The following is an 18,309-nucleotide window of genomic DNA, read 5'->3' as shown; positions in this document are numbered from 1 at the left end:
TCTGCAGAAACTCCGGTACTCGGTAAGCGCTGCCTGCCAGGCGCTGCCCTCCTGCACCCGCCGAGCCTCGGCACGGCCGCGCGGCTCCTCAGGGCCTTTCCCTCACCCGGTGACCCCAAGAGGAACCCCCCGCGCTGCCTGCGACTCCGGGCAGGATGAGGTCCGGCACCGTGGGAACCAGCTGGAGCGGAGACCTGCAGGTGACTGGGCTGGGCAAAGCCCTTCCCTCTCCCAGCGGATCAGGAGACCCTGAGCTTTCCAGACCTGCGCAGCCCGGGAAGGGCTTTTCTGGGTTGAGATTGGGTTTATTTTGTTATTTTTTCCTTTTTTTTTCCTTCTTTTGTTGCATGAAATGTTCTCTCAACTGTATGGAGCTGGAGCCGCTGTAGGAATACTCTGGAGCCGCTGTAGGAATACTCTGGAGCCGCTGTAGGAATATTTGTTTCGGGGTATTTAAGAAGCGAAGGAAGGAACTGGCTGGCAAACATTTCTAGGGACTTGTTTACCACCTCACGCCAATGTTGATATTTTATTCCCACAGGAGCAGCCCTTTTTTTTTTGGAAATAGAGACCAGCTTCAAGAACGTGTGTTTGGTTTCCATCGCTGTCAGATGGAGGGGGGCGGGTGGGATTTGGGAGTGTGGGAGGAAGAAAGTGGAGGAGAGGTTTCTTCTGTTCTGCCCTCACACTTGCGTTCCGCGGCCGTGACACGAAAGGTGGAGCTGAGTGCGTATCCCTAACCTCCAGCAGCGCCCATTCCGTAGCCGTGCGCCCTGGCCGGTGCCCCCCTGGTGATGCTCTTCCATGGGGGAGTCATCACCCCCAGGAATGACCACGCTCCAACCGTTCCCAAGCGGTGGCTGCCGCATCCCTGGAGGGGTTCCAGGCCAGGTTGATGGGGTTTGGAGCCCCTGATCCAGTGGGAGGTGTCCCTGCCCATGGCAGGGGTGGCACTGGATGGGCTTTGAGGTCCCTTCCAACCCAAACCATCCTATTACTCTCTGATCTGCTGTCCTCGCTCTGGCGCAGCCCTGGCTTCGCTCTCCCACTGTCAGGAACAGAGAGCATTTTCCTTCTGGCTCTTCCCCACGGGTACTTGGCTGCAGTTCTCCTCTTTGCCAGAATCATCTGAATAGTGGCTCTTTGATGAGATCTGTCCTGCGCTCGGCAGTTGTTCAAAGCCTTTTATTGCGGGCTGGTGTGATGGATGGTTCTGGGAGGCACTTTCCGTCGCAGTCTTCCCCTCTTCTGAACTAATGAAAACCCATTCATCACCGGCTATTTCCACGAATGCCCTACATCTACCGTTAGCAGAGAAACAGCTCTGCCGTCGACGGCAAAGCAGCAAAGCTCAAATTCTGCCCCACTCTAGCGAGCAGTTATAAAGGACTTAATTGTGTTTCAGATGTGACACATCCCATCCACTTCCCAACCCTCACCCCTTCCCCGTTTATGCTCCTCTTGCTTCAAAAGGAGAAAAAATCTCGTGTTAGAAAAGCCGGTGGTGATCGGCAGGGCTGCAGTTTGCTGTTTGCTTCTGTCTCACCGTAACAATTACTGTCAGTATCTAACGAGCAGTGGCGTCCTCGCTGGAGAGCTGCTGATTGCAGGTGCCTTGAGAGACCTAATTCCGTTGGCAAATGAGGATCTTAATTATTCATAGGAACCCTAGACAGAACGTTCATAAACGGACCGTGGGGAGAACGGTTCACGTATGAGATCAGGATGAACAAATAGAAGAGTTTGCTGCCTTCCCCTCTGTGCTCAGCGTTCCGATGGGCAGCGGCAAGGTGGGATTGTGCTCTGGGTGGAATCCAAGACCTGGGATCTGCTCAGCGAGAGGAGACGGAGCTATCGCTGTGAGATCTGAGGGATGCCAATATCGGCCATCCTGGCTGAAGAGGAGTGCGGATGGAGTCCAGGTCTAGAGCCAACCCGGGAGTCGGCGCAGCTGCCCCCCTCCAGCCCTGCCTCGCCCTGCAAACTCCCTGGAATCTCCCGGCTTTGATTCCTCCTCCTCCACAAAGCAGGTAATTGCCCTCCTTGAAGGGCTGGTGGACTTCAATTCCTGGCTGGACTTCAATCCTTGGCATCTCCAGGGTGCCTGGAGAGCTGAGAGAAGAGAAGGTTAAGGCAGGCCAGGCTGGTTGATGCCCTGAGTCCCTGAGTGATTTTAAACAAGAGGTAAAAAGCTTTTTCTTCCCCAAAAGAGCCTCCTGGTAGCGCAGGTCGCGTTGTTAGCAGCCTCACATCAAAGCCACTCGGCAGCTTGTCTTTGAAAGCTCCATTTGTGTGAGAACACCGAAGTTCTTGATGGAGGGGAAGCGACCAAGCGCTTTGTTTTACATCTCCCAAAGCCCTAACTTGGGGCAATTTGTAATTAAATAACACCATTAATAAGAAAAAAAAATGAGTGAGCTAAGCCTTTAGAGCTGCTGCATTAGGGCTGTGGGGATCAGCGGCTCTGTGGCTCTGAGGATGGGTTATTTTTAGTTCAGAAATGGTCTGTTTACACTCGACAGCCCCGGCAAGCGGAGTGGGAGCGTCACACCCCAGACACAAACTGGCGCTGAAAGGTGATTTCGCCGTACACCAGAGAAGGCAATTAAATATGTGTGTGTTCTGGAAAATGCCACAAACGCGTAATAAAGCCCCTCAAAGATCCAGCAAGGTTCACAATCCCCTTGCCCAGAGTAGTTTATAATTATTATTGTTATTTAATTGTGGTGTGTGAAGGCAGTTTCTGCTCCAAGGGAAAAGAACGTGAGGGAAAGCTCGGGGGAGACCTCAGAGCAGCTTCCAGCGCTGAAAGGGGCTCCAGGAAAGCTGGAGAGGGGCTCTGGATCAGGGGGTGCAGGGAGAGGAGGAGAGGGAATGGTTTGAAGCTGAAAGAGGGGAGAGTGAGATGAGATCTTAGGCAGAAATGTTTTGCTGTGAGGGTGGGGAGGCCCTGGCCCAGGTTGCCCAGAGCAGTGGTGGCTGCCCCATCCCTGGAGGGGTTCCAGGCCAGGTTGGATGGGGTTTGGAGCCCCTGATCCAGTGGGAGGTGTCCCTGCCCATGGCAGGGGTGGAACTGGATGGGCTTGGAGGGCCCTTCAACCCAAACCATTCCATGATACTATGATAACGTGGAGCATTCCATGATGAGCTGGAGTGGAGCATCGCAGGGCTCAGGATCAGCTCTGCCCTTCAAAGATAGGGAAAATGCAGAGGCTCAAAGCGCTGACCGGGGCGGATCCCGACAGCAGCAGCACCCAGCTGGAGCCTTCTCCTCCCAACTATCTCCCTACCTTTTTAATGTGAATCTTTAACATCCAGCTGCCCACCCTGAGCCGGATCTCCCTCCAAAGAAGGTTGCGAGCACCCAAACTGACCCGGCTGCACGCGCGCTGCCCCGGGAGAAGGGCTTGGAGGGGGGGAAAAGGCCATTCCTGCTAGAAAAGCTTATTAAGCAGCTTTTCAAGGCTTTTAAAACAGCTGATTTTGTGTTTTCAAAGAACGTTCACAATGCAAAGCAGCAGCGGACGCAGCGCAGGTGACCAAGAAGATTTTGGACAGGAGGGAGAACCCGCGCGGAGCCACAGAGCGAAACACTGATGGAGATGGGGTGTGCAGCCCCTGCCAGGGAGAGCTGGAAACGCTGCACCTGCAGCAGCAAAGCTGGAACGCCAGCTCCGATGCAGAGCTGCTGTCGCAGCAGAGAGCAATTCCAAAGCCTGGCCCCAGCATTACCCTGGATGATTTAATTGCAGCTGCCTTTTCGTCACTGTAGAGACCCAGAGCTGTCCTGCCTGGTGCCGCACGGCAGCTGAAGGGGATGCCAGCTCCTCCTGTGTCACCAAACCTCTCCCTGCTTCCCTATTTCCTCGCTCTCCAGAGCAGTGGGGAGTTCTCAAACACCATATCTCACCTAGGAGGATCCCAGCGTCGCCCTTCTCCACGCAAATCTCGTGGGAAGCACTCCACAAAGAGGTCTGAGGGGCAGGGATGGGGGGAATGCTCCAGGAATACACAAATATTTCCTTAAGGACACACAAACAGCCACTCTTGGCACATGCCTGCAGCTCCGTGGGTGTAAGGGCGTAATTGCCCCCCAAGGTGGAAAGAGGAGGAGTGCATGCTTTCCAAGCCCCTTGGAGCAGGCTGGGGGATGGATCAGCACTCAGGGGAGACCGCAGGACGGGGAGGGCTGGCAGGGGGGCAGGATTGGTGCTCAGCAGCAGCACACGCGAGAAAAGGCAGCAATCCAAGATGCTGAATTGAGGAGTTTCCATGGCAACTCAGCCAGGGAAACCCCTCCAGAGCTGGGGCGCTGGGGCTGACGGAGAGAGTGGAGTGCGTGGACGGCAGCACCAGGCGATGGGCGCCCCAGCGGAGCGGAGCAAGGAGGAGCAGCCGCGCTCCAGCCACATCTTTCACAGCGCAGACAGCGGAGCTGGCGAGCTCCGAGGCTTCCAGCCCTCCACACAGGGCAGGAGGGCTTCAGCCACAGCACAATCCGGGCAGCGACAAGAAGGAAGTCCTGCTGTTTCTAGGGGATCCCAACCGTTCATAGCAACATTTAGAACATCCAGAATGGAATATCCCACCCTGACAGCACGTGCACAAACATCACCCGCTGTCCTTTGCCCTGGGCAAGCTGTAAATTCCTCATCTGGGAATTGAAGGCATCTTTCTACATCCCCACTAGCCCAGCAACCTCTTTTTCTGCTCAGCCACTCCCAGGCTGATCCTCTGATGCCAGAACATCTCAGCAGCGCTACAGAGAGCCCTTCTTTCCAGCACGTGTCCTACCCTCACAGAGAAGGCTGCTCAAGACAGACAAGGGGCGTATTAAAAGGAATTTTGAATAAAGCTTCAAGACAAGAGCCTTGATCAAACTCCGCGTGTCACAGTGTGCTGGAAGGAGACAAATTGAGCAACCCCTGCCAGGCTGGAGCAAAGAGACTTCAGAAAGCAGGTCAAGAAGCGTCTGCGGGAGGGAGGGGATCAACTGGCACATAAAGGCACCATCAGCACCCTCCCCGGCAAGGCAGGAGCTGCCTGTCCCAGACAGAAGAGCTTTTTAATCTAGAGCTAACAGGTCTGCTCCAAAAACCAGCATGCACGAAGCTGTAGAAGCATTTAGTATTCAGAAAGCATCAGACCGATACAAACCTATGTGCTGCTGCGGCAGCTGCCAGAGGTGACGGTGAGCTGCGCTACAAGGCGGGCGAGTGCTTTTTCCTTCCTGGAGGGCACCCAAGAGGACAAAGAGAGGAGGAACACCTTTGGGTATCTTCCAACCCCTCCACACCGCACCCATCTCACCTGCCATCCCCCAGGCCCAGCTCAGAGCTGCCTCCTGCACAGCCTAAAGGCACCTGGCAGGGCTTTTCCCAAGGGAAACACCAGCTTCCCTCTGGGCAGACCCCACCTGAGGCAGGGAATGGCATCACAGGGGTCGCACGCCCCCAGGAAAGGAGCCAGGCTGGGCTACGCCAAGGGACTGAGGGATGTACCATCAGCTCCATCCTTCCCCACCTCCTGAAACAAAAAGGATTTCACCTCCCAGCGGTTTGCCGATGCAAGCGCTGCTCCAGCCCAGAGATCCCACAACTCCCCCGTGTGTTGGAGAAGGTCAAACACTCGGGCACTTTTTGCAATAAATATTTACTTGGGCATGGACCATAGAAAGTATTCTCATAAGCCAGAGGACAGAAATAACCGATCTCCAGTCATAGAAAGCTCCGAACAGTAAAGAAGGCACCGAGGATCAAACCTGACATGAGAACAGGGCTGGCCAAGCTCTGGGATTTTAAGCTCTGGAAGGAAACACAAGTCTCCTGGGAGCCGAGTCCTCTCCAGCCACACCAAGGTCCTGTTCCAGCCACACAGGAGGCAAACTGACACAGAGGAGGGAGCCCAGAAAATCACACAGGGGACCCAATTATAAATCACACTGGTTACTCTGGGATAGTGCGTGAAACAAAGCAATCCAGCTCCTGGGGCTGCTCTTCTGTGCCAGAAACCATCTTTGAACCAATGGATCATGCAAAAACAGAGGCCCCAGCAGCTCCAAACCTAGACCCCGCTGTCCCTGTGGAGAGCGGCCCCAGGCTCGAGGCTGAGCCAAGGCTGACTCGCAGGCATGAGTATCGCTGCAGTGTTTCGATAAACAAGTGTGAGCGGCAGCAGCCCTGGAAAGAGCAGTGATGGAATGAAGGGGGAAGCGAGAGGGGATCTTTATTTCCCTTCACGTCACCAGGAATTCAGGTCTGGCCTCTCCTTTGCTGGAGGAAGGAAACATACTCTTGAGAGACATTCTTCCAGGAACCTGATCCAGCCTTCCAGGAACGGCCCAGGCCAGCAGCATTGTGCAGGAAGGAAAAACAGCGGAGACAGTTTGTCAAAGCATCCCTCCTCTCCTCACTCACAGCCCTCACAGTCTCGAACACTGACTGCGAGTCAGAAGCAGCCACGTTAAGAAGTGTTTGATCCCACTATTCCCAAAGCAGCAGCAATGTCAGGGCAACCCAAACTGAAGGAAGTTATTTCTCCTCCACAGCACGCACTTTGTTTCTCCGCTCCATCTTCTTCTGCAGTTTCCTCTTCAGCTGCAGCTGCTTTTTCCTCTGAAGGACCTGCTGCACCTTTTCACGGCACTTCTTGTTTTTCTTCTTGATCTTGGCCAGCTCTGCCTTCCTTTTTGCCTCCAGATCCGGATCCTGCAACGGCAAATGCCAAGACACTAGCGACGTGCCGAGCGCCAGCACGGAATGGACCTTAAAGCTCACCCAGTTCCAACTCCCTGCCACAGGCAGGAACCTCTTCCTGCAGGAACCTCTTCCACTAGAGCCATTTTTATGGCAACAATTCTCACCTTCCCTTCAAGGATCATTTGTTTCCGCTTATTTATTTCTTTCTTCTCATCAAAATCCGTTCCCTCCAGTTCCTGTCAAAGCAAAAACACAGCACCGCAATCGGTACCCAAGGTCTGAGCGGACGTGGGGAGAAGCCGCACAGCTCTGAAGAGTCGGCAGGGTGCACACCCGTGGTAGCCCACACACCTTCCCCTCAAAGCACCAGCCTCAACACCCGGCAGCACAAAAACGCTCCAAAAAAGTGTAATAACAGAGCAAACGCAGCAAAGAAAACTACAACCACCCTCCCAGCACACGCATCTAAGTGTTTCCCCTAGAAAATGGAATGAAAACTCATGTGCTCAAGAGGAAAGCTGAGTATCCAGAGCTGTGTATTAGACTGCAACAAACCTCCCGGCTGCGCCCTGCTGCCCGAGATGTCCGCTCCTCTGAGCAAACGGGCTTCGCGTTCACACACTTACTATTTCACACTCCCTCCTGGTGACATTCACTTGGGTGACGATGTCGAGCACAGACTGCTCCTCCACGGAGAACTCCTGCAGCTTCAGTTCTAAATCAAGGCGAGACATTTACAGACCATGGTTGGTGACAAAACCCAGAGGCAGACCCTCAGCTAGCAAAAATTCCCAAGAGTTCCACTGATTATCGGTGCAATTGGTGTCCTACTCTGTGACCGCTCTGACTCCTTCAGCCTACAACAAAGGATTAAACCCTCCCTCTGCCTACAATTCCCCGTAGCATGCGATGTTGCGTTTAGTAGGTCTACTTCCTAAAAAAAACCCATGAAGCCTGAACCAAAGCAACCTGTTCTTTTTATCCGCGACAGCATACACAGTAGCTTGGAAGTAAGGAAGAAGCTCCCTGGTTTAATAAAAAGGTTACAGAGAGAAAAAGCAGGAAGACAAACGCATTCCTGCCAGGCGCACTCAGGAGTGGAATCAAAGCTGATGGAGATTCCAGTGCTCCTGCTCTTCTCTGAGCCTTGGCCACCCAGGCAAGAGAAACCATTCTTATGCTGATGTTCTGACTGCGCATTGAAATCAGAGCTGCATGTACGACGGAACAGATGTGATCCCACATTTTAGCAGCATTAACGGTGTTGTACTTACTGATCTCCTCCTCAATGGTGTGTACGAGGTGGATGTCGTACTGCGTCACCAGCGTAATCGCTATTCCTTTCCGACCTGGGTGATAAAAACACAGTGATAGATGTGATAGAATCCTGATAGGCAAAGGGAGATGGAGCCTAACCCATGGCAAATTCCATCCATCCCCGTCAGCCAGCCCAGCACATCAGGGTGCCGCGGTGATCAGAGGGGTCTTTATTGCTCTGAAAAATCAGGTAACTGACTTTTAAACACAAGTTGGGGTGAGCCATCATTAAGGCAGGATGCCAAGCCAGTGATCCGAGTAGATCTGGCGCTGACGGAAAAGGCTGTATGGCAGCTGCTGCGAAGCCTCCTCGCACCCCCTGGGATCCCAGTTCAGCCAGCGACCCGTCGGCACTTCGCCCCGCTCACCCGCACGGGCTGTCCGGCCAACACGGTGAATGTAGATTTTCGGCAGGCCGGGAGTGTTGTGGTTGATGACAACTTGTACAGTCGGAATGTCCAGGCCTCTGGAACACGGGGAAAAAGAAGAAAAGCTGAGAAACGCCGCTCTAATACATGGAGTTTAAGTTCCTGCCCTCTGCTTTCTCCAAGAGCCCCATACTCTCGTTCTTTAGTGGCTTGGGCTGATTCAAGGCCAAACTCTCCCCTCACACAGCTCTCCAAAAGCCACAAAGGCAACATCACTTTGCGTCCTGCTGCTCCCTCCCAGACCCAGAGAGCACCCTGAGGCTCACAGAAATCCTTCTCCCGCTGTAGCAAAACAAGCCTGGACCAGAGCTACATGGCACACAGCTCAGAGATGTCCCACGCAGGACAGGAGCAACCCTGTCCTACCCAAGTGGGGGAATTTACAGCTCTGCTCTTGCTAAACCCAGCCTAATCCCCATGGTGCTTCAGGTGCTTAAAAAACCGGATAAGACCCTCGGCAAGAGAACGCGTTTTTCCCTTACCTGGCGGCAACATCGGTGGCAATGAGGATCTTAAAGATGCTGGACTTGAACTTGGCTAAAGCTGCAAATCGTTGTCGCTGTGAAGAGACAACGAGGGATGTTGTGGTCCAGAGGAGCTGCAGGGCCTGGAGAGCTCTGGCTCAGGGACACAGCTGAAAGCAACCACCTCCCAGATCCGTCCATCGCTCACCTGTTTCATCATGGAATGCAAAGCTACAGAAGGGAAGCTGTACTTCCTCAGCATCATGTTCAGGACCTGGCAGTCCCTTGAAGGGAAAGAGGGCAGAATATGACACGGAAATGTAAAGCTGATGGATTGGGACAGAGGTGGGTTCCTCGAGGAGCCCTCACACTGCCATCACCCAACACAGATGGTTCCTGAAGTGCTCGGACAGAGCGAGGGGACAGGCCACACTTGCTCACCCCAGAGACAGACAGGATCCCACTTGGGCTTACGGGAACATCACCAGCTCCACAGCTCAATCCCAGTCACCTGAACCCCCAAAGGACGGGAAGAGCACAGCGGGGCAGACGGGCTGATATTCCCCATCCCTTTTCCAGTATCCATCAGCAGGAGGAAAGGAATATACAAGGAGACAAAGCAGCTCAACCCTTTGGTGCAAGACATTTCTGGGTGGCCCTCCAGCACGACTGCTCAAAGGAAAAGGTATTTCTCTCTCAAATTTCAGAATAGACAAAGGAAGCAAACCCCATCCCAGCCTTCTGCCCAGCACAGGAGGAATTTGGAATCTGAACTGGAAACGCAAAGGTACCTCTACGTTAAGAGCAACCCCAAGGAATGCCACTCACTTGCAGGTTTTGGTAAAGATAATAATAGACCAGTCTTCGTGCTCATCCTGGAAGGTCTGGATTAAATGGACAAGGTAGGCATCCTTGATGGCCTCAGGTACGAGCAAGTAGCGCTGGTCCAATTCGTCCACAGTCCGCACCCTGTGGGAGGGAAAGGGAAAGCACCAGGAAGCACCGGTTTGGCAGGGGGAGAGGGAAGGCAGAAAGAAGGAAGAGGAGGGTGGGCAGAAGGGAGACGAGAGAACAGAGAGGAAATGGGATTCTTCACCTGCTCAGTGGAGTAGGTGAGGACTTACTCAGACACAGCCTCCCAGAAGAAGGGCCTATTCTTGGCCAAGCTCTTCAGCTCCTTCAGAGTGTCGGTCAGCGTGGCACTGAACAGCAGCGTCTGCCTGCGTGCGGGGACAGCCTCCAGAATCACCTCCAGATCCGCCGTGAAGTCAGCGCAGCCCTGCTCCAACAACCGGTCGGCTTCATCCAAAACCTGGGCACAGCCAAAACCAGATGAGCTCCTCTGCGCACACAGCTGACGATGTGACAGGCGCCGGAGCAGCCCCAGCGAGCTGCCTTACCAGGAACTTTATCTTTTTAAGGCTGAAGGTGTTGGAGCTGCGGAGGTGATCTGCCAGCCTGCCCGGCGTAGCGATTACGACGTGGGGTTTGCGGGAGAGCTCCAGTGCCTGCGCCACCATGTCTGCACCAAGATCCACAAGAGCTGAGTTACTGAACACGGGCACTAAAGTCCTTTGGTCTGTACAGCTGAGAAATATCACTGTCCCTATTCCCACGAGCCTGCGCTGCCCTGGGTGCTAGATAACAACTCCTCAGTGGGAGGAAAACAAGCCACGGGAAAGGAAGGCCTCCCTGGGCACTCTGCTCTTTTCTAACTCACTGGATTGGACTGGAAGGAACGCCTCCCCAGGCAGTAGGCTCTTTCCCAACCCAACCGTGCTGGAGAAGGAATGTCTCTGCAGGTGCTCTGTTCCTTCCCAACCCAACCGTGCTGGGGAAGGAACGCCTCCCCGAGTGCTCTGCTCCTTCCCAACCCAACTGTGCCAGATGGGAAGCGTGGAGGCTCCCACCCTCTGCACCCACACTCACCCAAGCCGCCCACGACCACGCAATCCTTCAGGCCGAGAGGCTTCCCCAGGACGCGGAACTGCTCGGCGATCTGGTAGGCGAGCTCCCTGCCGGGGGTGAGCGGGGAGGAGAGAGCTAAAGCGGGGCCGGGCCGGCTCAGGGGCCCGGGGAGCCCGGCTCTCGCCTCTCCCCTACCTGGTGGGGGTCAGCACGAGGCAGAAGATGCCGTAGGGGTCCTCGGAGAGCACCTGCAGCACGGGGAGCACGAAGGCGGCCGTTTTCCCGCTGCCGGTCTTGGCGCAGCCCAGGCAGTCGCGCCCTGCCGGGGGAGAAGAAGGGGCTGAGCGGCCGGTCCCGCGCGGCGCCGTCCCGGGAGGGGCGGAGGGGGTGGCTCACCCTGCAGCACGGGGGGGATGCAGGCGGCCTGCACGGGCGTGGGGCGGCTCAGCCCCACCTGCCGCGCCTGCTCCGCCAGCCACGGCGCCAGCCCGAGCGCGCGGAACTCCCCCATGGCCGCGCGCCGCTCCCGGCGCTCCCAATGGCGTCACCGCTGGCTCACGCTCACTCCCATCCCTCTCCCCTGTCCCGTACCCCACGTGCTCGCCCGCTCGGCGCGCTTCGATGACGTCACATACACAGCGCGTCCCCATTGGCTGACCCGGTGAGGGGGCGTGGCCTCCCTGCTACTTCCGGGTTCGTGGCAGCCATGGCGTCCGGGGCGGCCGCGGGCCCCGCCGGGCAGGGTGGAGATGCTGCCGACGAGCTCTTCGACGTGAAGAACAGCTTCTACATCGGGGCCTACCAGGCCGCCATCAACGAGGCGCAGCGGGTGAAGGTAGGGCCGGGCCGGGGCCTCCTTCCAGGCTGTGTGCGGGGCTGCCTGCGCGAGGAAGCATCGGGGAGGAGGGAGGGGGCTCTGCCGGGCGTCGCTGAGCGATGGGATGGGTTGGGTTGAAGGGACCGAAAAGCCCATCCAGTCCCACCCCTACCATGGCAGGGACACCTCCCACTGGATCAGGGGCTCCAAGGCCCATCCAACCTGGCCTGGAACCCCTCCAGGGATGGGGCAGCCACCACTGCTCTGGGCAACCTGTTCCAGGGCCTCCCCACCCTCACAGCAAAATATTTCTCCCTAAGATCTCATCTCAATCTCCCCTCTTTCAGCTGAAAACCATTCTCTTTCATTCTGTCTTTGCACCCCCTGATCCAGAGCCCCTCCCCAGCTTCCCTGGAGCCCCTTTCAGCACTGGAAGCTGCTCTGAGGTCTCCCTGCAGCCTTCTCTTCTCCAGGCTGAACAACCCCAACTCTCAGCCTGTCATCCTAGAATCATACAATCGCTTGGTTGGAAAACACCTTTGCGTTCACTGAGTCCAACCATACCTGTCCACTACTAAACCGTATCCCAGAGCACCTCATCCATCTGTATTGTAAATGTCTCCAGAGATGGGGACTCCACCACTGTCCTGGGCACCTACACCAGTGCCTGAGAGGCCTTTCAGCAAAGAAATTTTTCCTGATATCCAATCTAAATCTCTCTGGGCATAACTTGAGGCCGTTTCTTCTCATCCCCCAGCCTGTATCAATACTGGGGCTTGCCTCGATGTCTGAGATGGGGGTCTTGTGTGGGGAGCGGGGTTGCTGTGGGGTTGTCACAGCTGTGTGGGTCCCTGAGAGACTTTCTGGTTTCCTGTCACCCCTTCAGCCATCCAGCCCGGAGAAGGAAGTGGAGCGGGATGTCTTCTTATTCCGATCCTACATCGCCCAGGTGAGGAGGCAAGCACTGATCTGAGCATGGCGCTGGCTGAGGACGTCGTGAGGCTGAGTCCTGTGGATAGAGCATTACACGGTTTTGTAGTAATTCTGCCTCCGGCCCTGGATCATAAGGCATTCCCTGGCAGTAACGCAGTTGTGAATGCAGCGTTACGTGCAGCGCCAGAGTGACCTGAGGGCACCTTCTGGAGAGGCATTTCTCTGTCTTTAAAACAGTATTTGGGGAAGCAGCCCCCAGTTATGACTTTCGGCTGTATTTGTGGGGTGTGATGGGAGAAACTAAGTAGGAATTTGTTGTTCTGGATGTTTGTTGTAAAACTAAGTTTTAGAAGGGGAACGGTTATTTCTTGTGTTCTTAAATAGTTGGTAAGTTAGAGATGATTCTTCTTTGCTTTCGATAGAGAAAGTACGGTGTCGTCCTGGATGAAATCAAAGGCAGTGCTAGTCCCGAGCTCCAGGCAGTGAGGATGTTTGCAGAATACCTTTCAAATGAGAGCCAAAGGTAAGGCTGATAGTCAGATCTCAAGCCCTGTTAAACAGGGAATATGTTTCCATGCGGAAAGCTTGTTGTAGAAGCATGGTCTTTATTGAGGTTGTGCAGTGGATGTCAAACAGGCAGAGCTGTGGGGGGGGCAGGAGCTATTTCTCTCGCTTAATAACAAAACACTCCCAAATTTTCACCCTTGCTCTTTGTAGGGATGCAATCGTTGCTGATTTGGACAAGAAAATGTCAAAAAGTGTTGATGTCACTAACACTACTTTCTTGCTGATGGCTGCTTCCATCTATTTCCATGACAAGAACCCCGATGCAGCTCTGCGTGCTCTGCACCAAGGGGAGAGCTTGGAGTGGTAAGTGTTCCTCCCCAGGAATCACGGAGCTGCAACGCCTCGCCTGGTGAGGGAGAGGTGCTGCAGAAATGGCTGAGGTTTGCCTTGTCCCTGAAAAGCCTTGAAACCACCGAGAAACCACTTTGAGCTTTGCCTCCTAAGTAGGACAGTGTTCGAGAAAAAAAAAAAAAGACTGTCTGTAACTCTTTTTATTTAACTAATGAAGAAAATCAGCTATGATCACCTTCATGATTGTTCCCTTCTGAGCTGGCCCACGGCTGTGCATGATGCTGCCAGTGGTCAGAGCCATCCCGCAGATCATTATCTGAAAGGCTGTTGAGGATCTCCATTGGTTTTGCTTTCACATCTACTACCAAGGAAACACGGGTTCCTTTGAGTGCTGGTGGGATCTTTCGGAAGAAGCAGGAGTTGCAGGGAGCCGGGTCTGGCGAACAGGGTCAGGGCTGAAGCACTGGGGTGTTGTTACCAGCTAAAACCAGCTGCACAGCCAAAGCGCTGGGGGCTGGTGCGGTGTCTTAGTGCAAAATCTGCTGTCGTGTGTGGGCAGCCTGGGTGATCATCACCTCTCCTGCTTTCTCTGCCTTCTGAAAATCGTTTGTGCCATTCATAACGAAACGTGCACTCTTCACGCTCTTCACCATCGGCCTCAGTCAATAACTGAAAGTTTCCATTGTGGATTTTTTTGGTTTCACAAGAAATGCGGTGTGAATTTGCAGTTCGCTCTTGCACAGCAACATTTTCCAACAGAGGGTAAGGAGGAGTCTCTGTTTGAACACGCATCCACTTGTACCGAGTGAACTGATCAAGCTGAGCCTGGTCTCACTGTGACAGGGTAGAACATGTTCCGTAACCATCTCTTTCTCTCTCCCCTCCCACTCTTGGTTCCTGAGATGTAGGGTCAGTCTTAGGTTTTTGTGTTGCACCTCGGAAGTGATCTGGTGCTCATCCTGAAATATCCAGTCCGTTGCTCCCTTGTGAAACTTCAGAACGCTATTTATTGGTTCTTCTGTGTTCAGAATCGCTGAAAAGTCCATCCTGTCAATGCAGCGAGGGAGCGCTTGGGAGCCAGGAGCAAGCTTCTCCATTCCAGGTCGTGCTCCGAGAGCTGCTCGCTCTGTTGGGGTCCGCAGCAGGGAGGCTTGGCCCTGGCTGTGGGCAGCATGTCTCTCCACAAATCGTCAGGCTCCCGAGTGAAGCATAGGGCACCGTAAAGCACGGATGGGTGAAAACTACTTTGCTCTTGTTTGTTGCAGCATGGCCATGATGATACAGATTCTCCTGAAGCTTGACAGGCTGGATCTGGCTCGGTGAGTGAGTTTGTGTCCCTTGGCTTCTTCGTGGTGGGGCTTTGACAAGGGAATTTTCACAGCTCAGCCTCCCCCGGGGTGCAGCATTTAACACCTGCAGGGACAGGGGAACTTAGGTGGAGGTACAGGTGCACTGCAGAGGGTTTTTAGTCTTGGAGTTGCAGAAGTTGTGAGGATAATACAGTTTGATACAGCTAAAGAAAGAAGTGAATCTTTAGGTTTGATCTTGCCTTCAACAGGATGTGGTTTGGGTCTCTGGTCCCGTGTTTCTGACTTCCCACAAGGAGGTCTTTCTGTAAAACCTGATGAGGTGGTTGTGCCACGTTACTGACTCGCTGTGGCTGTTGTGCTACAGCGCTGGAAGAGCTGAGAGAGGAAATGACAGCCTTTTGTTTGTAGCATAAAGAAGGGCAGAAGAGGCCTTGTCTGTCTGTTGCCTGACTCCACTGTTGCCTCTGCAGCAAGGAGCTGAAGAAGATGCAAGAGCAAGATGAGGATGCAACTCTTACACAGCTGGCAACTGCCTGGGTGAACCTTGCAGTAGTGAGTATCTGAAATGGGAATCCCTAGCCTACACCATCCGAGGAACACTGCTCCCCATCTTCTCCCTGAATCCTCTTTCAGAAAAGTGTGCAGGTTTTTGGTGGCTTTTGGATTTTTCTTCTCCCTTCAAGTGCACAGAGAACGTTGGCAGCTGGCTTCACAAACTGCCTGTTTTGTTGGCCTTTGTGCACCGTAGCCTCCAGCTCACAAATGGAAGAGCTAAACCACACTTAAGTGATTCCCAAACCACAAATCTGACAAAGGAAGCTGCAGCATTACTGGCATCCAGACCTTGTAGTTGGACTTCAAGAAACAACTGTAGCTTTTAATCAGAGCAGACTGTCTTTAAGCGTGTTGTGAATCAAACCCACTCTGCGTGGTAGTCCAGACCAGGCCGGGTGATTGAAAGTAAGTCTCCTAAAATCCAGTGAAGTCCAAGGTCACACATGCTCTAAGCTGTTACACCATGGAGTTCTTTTGTAGTGTTGCCTTGGTTTTTGTTATGAAACTTCTCATGCGCAGCCCGTGCCTTACAACAGTGTGCAGCGAGGTTTTCCTCGAGCTGTTCCCACAAGGTAAGGGGAAGCTTCTGCACGTGGAACTTTTCTGAAGCTAGGAATTCTTGACAAGCCAAGTGTACATACCTACGTTTAGTTATGAAAATCTCATTTCATAATCCTTTATTACATCAAACATCTGAAATGGTTCTTTTGAAGTGTTTTTTTTTTTTTTCTTTTTGAATGGAAGCCTGGCTCTTTTGATTATTTCAGTGGTTCTTAATGTCTAATATTTTTACATTTCTTTCTCTGTGGCCTAACAGAGATCTGTTGTGGTGCAGGAGATGGTTCTTATGCTGTGCTTTATAACCCTAGAAATGAACTTTGTGCCTAGTCCTTCAACCATGGCAAGAGCATTCAAGCTTCTCCACAGCACGTAGTGAGCCCGTGGGTGTGTGTCTCCTCCCTTGGCAGGGTGGTGAGAAGTTACAAGATGCCTATTACATCTTCCAAGAGATGGCAGACAAATGCTCCTCCACCCTCCTCCTCCTCAATGGACAGGCAGCCTGCTATATGGCTCAGGGCAAGTGGGACGATGCAGAGGGAGTACTTCAAGAGGCACTGGACAAGGTACTTTTGCCAGGTGGATTTGCTGTTGTGGAGATATGGAGTGAACCAGTAAGGGCTTTCAACTGAAAGAGGGGAGAGTGAGAAGAGATCTTAGGAAGAAATGTTTTCCTGTGGGGGTGAGGAGGCCCAGGCTGCCCAGTGGTGGCTGCCTCATCCCTGGAGGGGTTCCAGGCCAGGTTGGATGGGCCTTGGAGCCCCTGATCCAGTGGGAGGTGTCCCTGCCCATGGCAGGGGGTGGGACTGGATGGGCTTTGAGGTCCCTTCCAACCCAAACCATTCCTGGGTTGTACATTGGTCTTGGGCTTAAGGGTGGTTGCTGTTCAGACCTGCCTTTCCTTCTACTTTGCCTTTTCCCGTGAAGAGAGCTATGGGTTTGGCAGAACTTGTTCTGGCAGAACTGTGCTGGTTGTGACGCTCGATCACAGCAGACATAAGTTGCATAGATGATTGTTCTTGTTTTCAGGACAGCGGCCATCCCGAGACCCTGATCAACTTTGTTGTCCTGTCCCAGCACCTGGGCAAACCACCAGAGGTGAGGCTTGGGTCCCCGGGAAGCAGATCCCATCAGCCCGGTCCTACTGCTGAGGGTGGCTCCTGCCCTCCTCGTACATGTGATAACTTTGTTTGGGCTTTTTAAGTGCAGAGAATGCACTGGGGCCCTTCACATTCAGGATGCTGAGGAAATCAGGTCTCTGCTCACTGCAAACAAATAGAGTGAGGTGTGATGCTTCAAACTCTTTGCTTCTCATGTTGTCACAATATTTAATTGTGTCTCTCTCATCCCATCAGGTTACGAATCGCTATTTGTCACAGTTGAAAGATGCACATAAGAACCATCCATTCATAAAGGAGTATCAGGCAAAGGTAGTAATCAGTATGAAATGAAGCAGATCACGCCTCGTACCCGCATCGGGTGGGGGCAGTGGGTTCTTTCCCTGCAGCTCTGTGTGCTTTTTCTGTGCCAGCACATTTTCCAGCCCCTGTGAGGGATGCTGGCAAACACAGTTGGTGTTACACAGGGGAGGGATGTGCCTGAGCCTGGTCGCACCTGGAGAGAACAGCTTTCAATCTGAGTGAGAAACTTGGTACCATCAGGCCTTGCTTGAATAGTGGAAACGTGCTTCTGGAAGAGACAGTTTGGGAAAGGGGAAAGAAGGATAAAGCTAATAGCGAAGGAAAAATGGAACAAATTGAAAACAATTGAGAAACTGATAGAGGTGATCTTGCTTCTTGGAATTGATAGTAGTGTTTTCTTCTGCTGATGAAAGTTTAATTAAATTTTCAGTGCATTTCAAGGTTTGTTCATGTTATTTTTGTTTCTGCTTTGAAGGAGAACGACTTTGACCGGCTGGCCATGCAGTATGCCCCCAGCGCCTGAGGAGAGGGCAGCGAGGCTGCGGCGCTGCTCTGTGGGACCTTGAGAACTGGGGTGGATGTGCAGAGCCTCTCTGCTAATGTGGAAAAGTGCCCTCTGCGAGTCAGCCTGGCTCGCCTCGCCGTGGTGGGGTCTTACAAACCAGCGAGCCGACGCTAAACCAGTATAGAGCGTGTGGCTACTTGAGTCTGGTAGCTAAAAAGCCAGGGTTCTGGCTTGCCTTGGGCCTGAACACTGTTTGAAATACAGTGTGAACCAAAAGTATGTGATGCTGTACCTTACACATTCCCAATAAAGCCTTTTCGGGATCTGTGTGCCCCTTAATTCCTGCAATCCTGGCAGTTCTGCGCTGAGAGTGAGCCTTGCCTCTGTACCATGGCTGTGCTTGTGGGAGGAGTGTGAAGGCTCATTTTTAAGCACCTGCATTCAGTACCTGGATGAATCCTGAGTTATGGATCTGTCAGTCTGACTCCTCCGTTAACTCCGTCATCCTCAAAGGAGCAGACCCAGCTGCAGGGGTTA

General features: G+C 53.4%; 2 protein-coding genes across 2 annotated transcripts; one reads left to right on the top strand and one right to left on the bottom strand.

The window, feature by feature from the left end:
- Positions 1–5,638: 5,638 nt before the first annotated feature.
- Positions 5,639–11,403, bottom strand: DDX49 (DEAD-box helicase 49). The gene is made up of 13 exons (XM_054050396.1): positions 11,212–11,403; positions 11,011–11,134; positions 10,837–10,922; positions 10,308–10,429; positions 10,032–10,219; positions 9,736–9,876; positions 9,116–9,191; positions 8,926–9,002; positions 8,384–8,481; positions 7,973–8,047; positions 7,325–7,413; positions 6,863–6,934; positions 5,639–6,707 (listed from the first exon to the last, which is right to left on the bottom strand). The coding sequence occupies exons 1-13, from the start codon at positions 11,324–11,326 to the stop codon at positions 6,531–6,533; spliced, it is 1,440 nt and encodes a 479-aa protein (XP_053906371.1). The 5' UTR covers positions 11,327–11,403; the 3' UTR covers positions 5,639–6,530.
- An 80-nt stretch (positions 11,404–11,483) lies between these two features.
- Positions 11,484–18,097, top strand: COPE (COPI coat complex subunit epsilon). Its single transcript, XM_054050397.1, has 10 exons — positions 11,484–11,650; positions 12,519–12,581; positions 12,988–13,088; positions 13,283–13,435; positions 14,689–14,742; positions 15,204–15,285; positions 16,257–16,412; positions 16,876–16,944; positions 17,202–17,276; positions 17,743–18,097. The coding sequence occupies exons 1-10, from the start codon at positions 11,522–11,524 to the stop codon at positions 17,788–17,790; spliced, it is 930 nt and encodes a 309-aa protein (XP_053906372.1). The 5' UTR covers positions 11,484–11,521; the 3' UTR covers positions 17,791–18,097.
- Positions 18,098–18,309: the final 212 nt, after the last annotated feature.

This window comes from Cuculus canorus, chromosome 27, assembly GCF_017976375.1.
Source record: "Cuculus canorus isolate bCucCan1 chromosome 27, bCucCan1.pri, whole genome shotgun sequence".
NCBI lineage: Eukaryota > Metazoa > Chordata > Aves > Cuculiformes > Cuculidae > Cuculus > Cuculus canorus.
The sequence above is the reverse complement of the archived record's forward strand: the minus strand, read 5'-3'. Positions and strand labels throughout refer to the sequence as shown.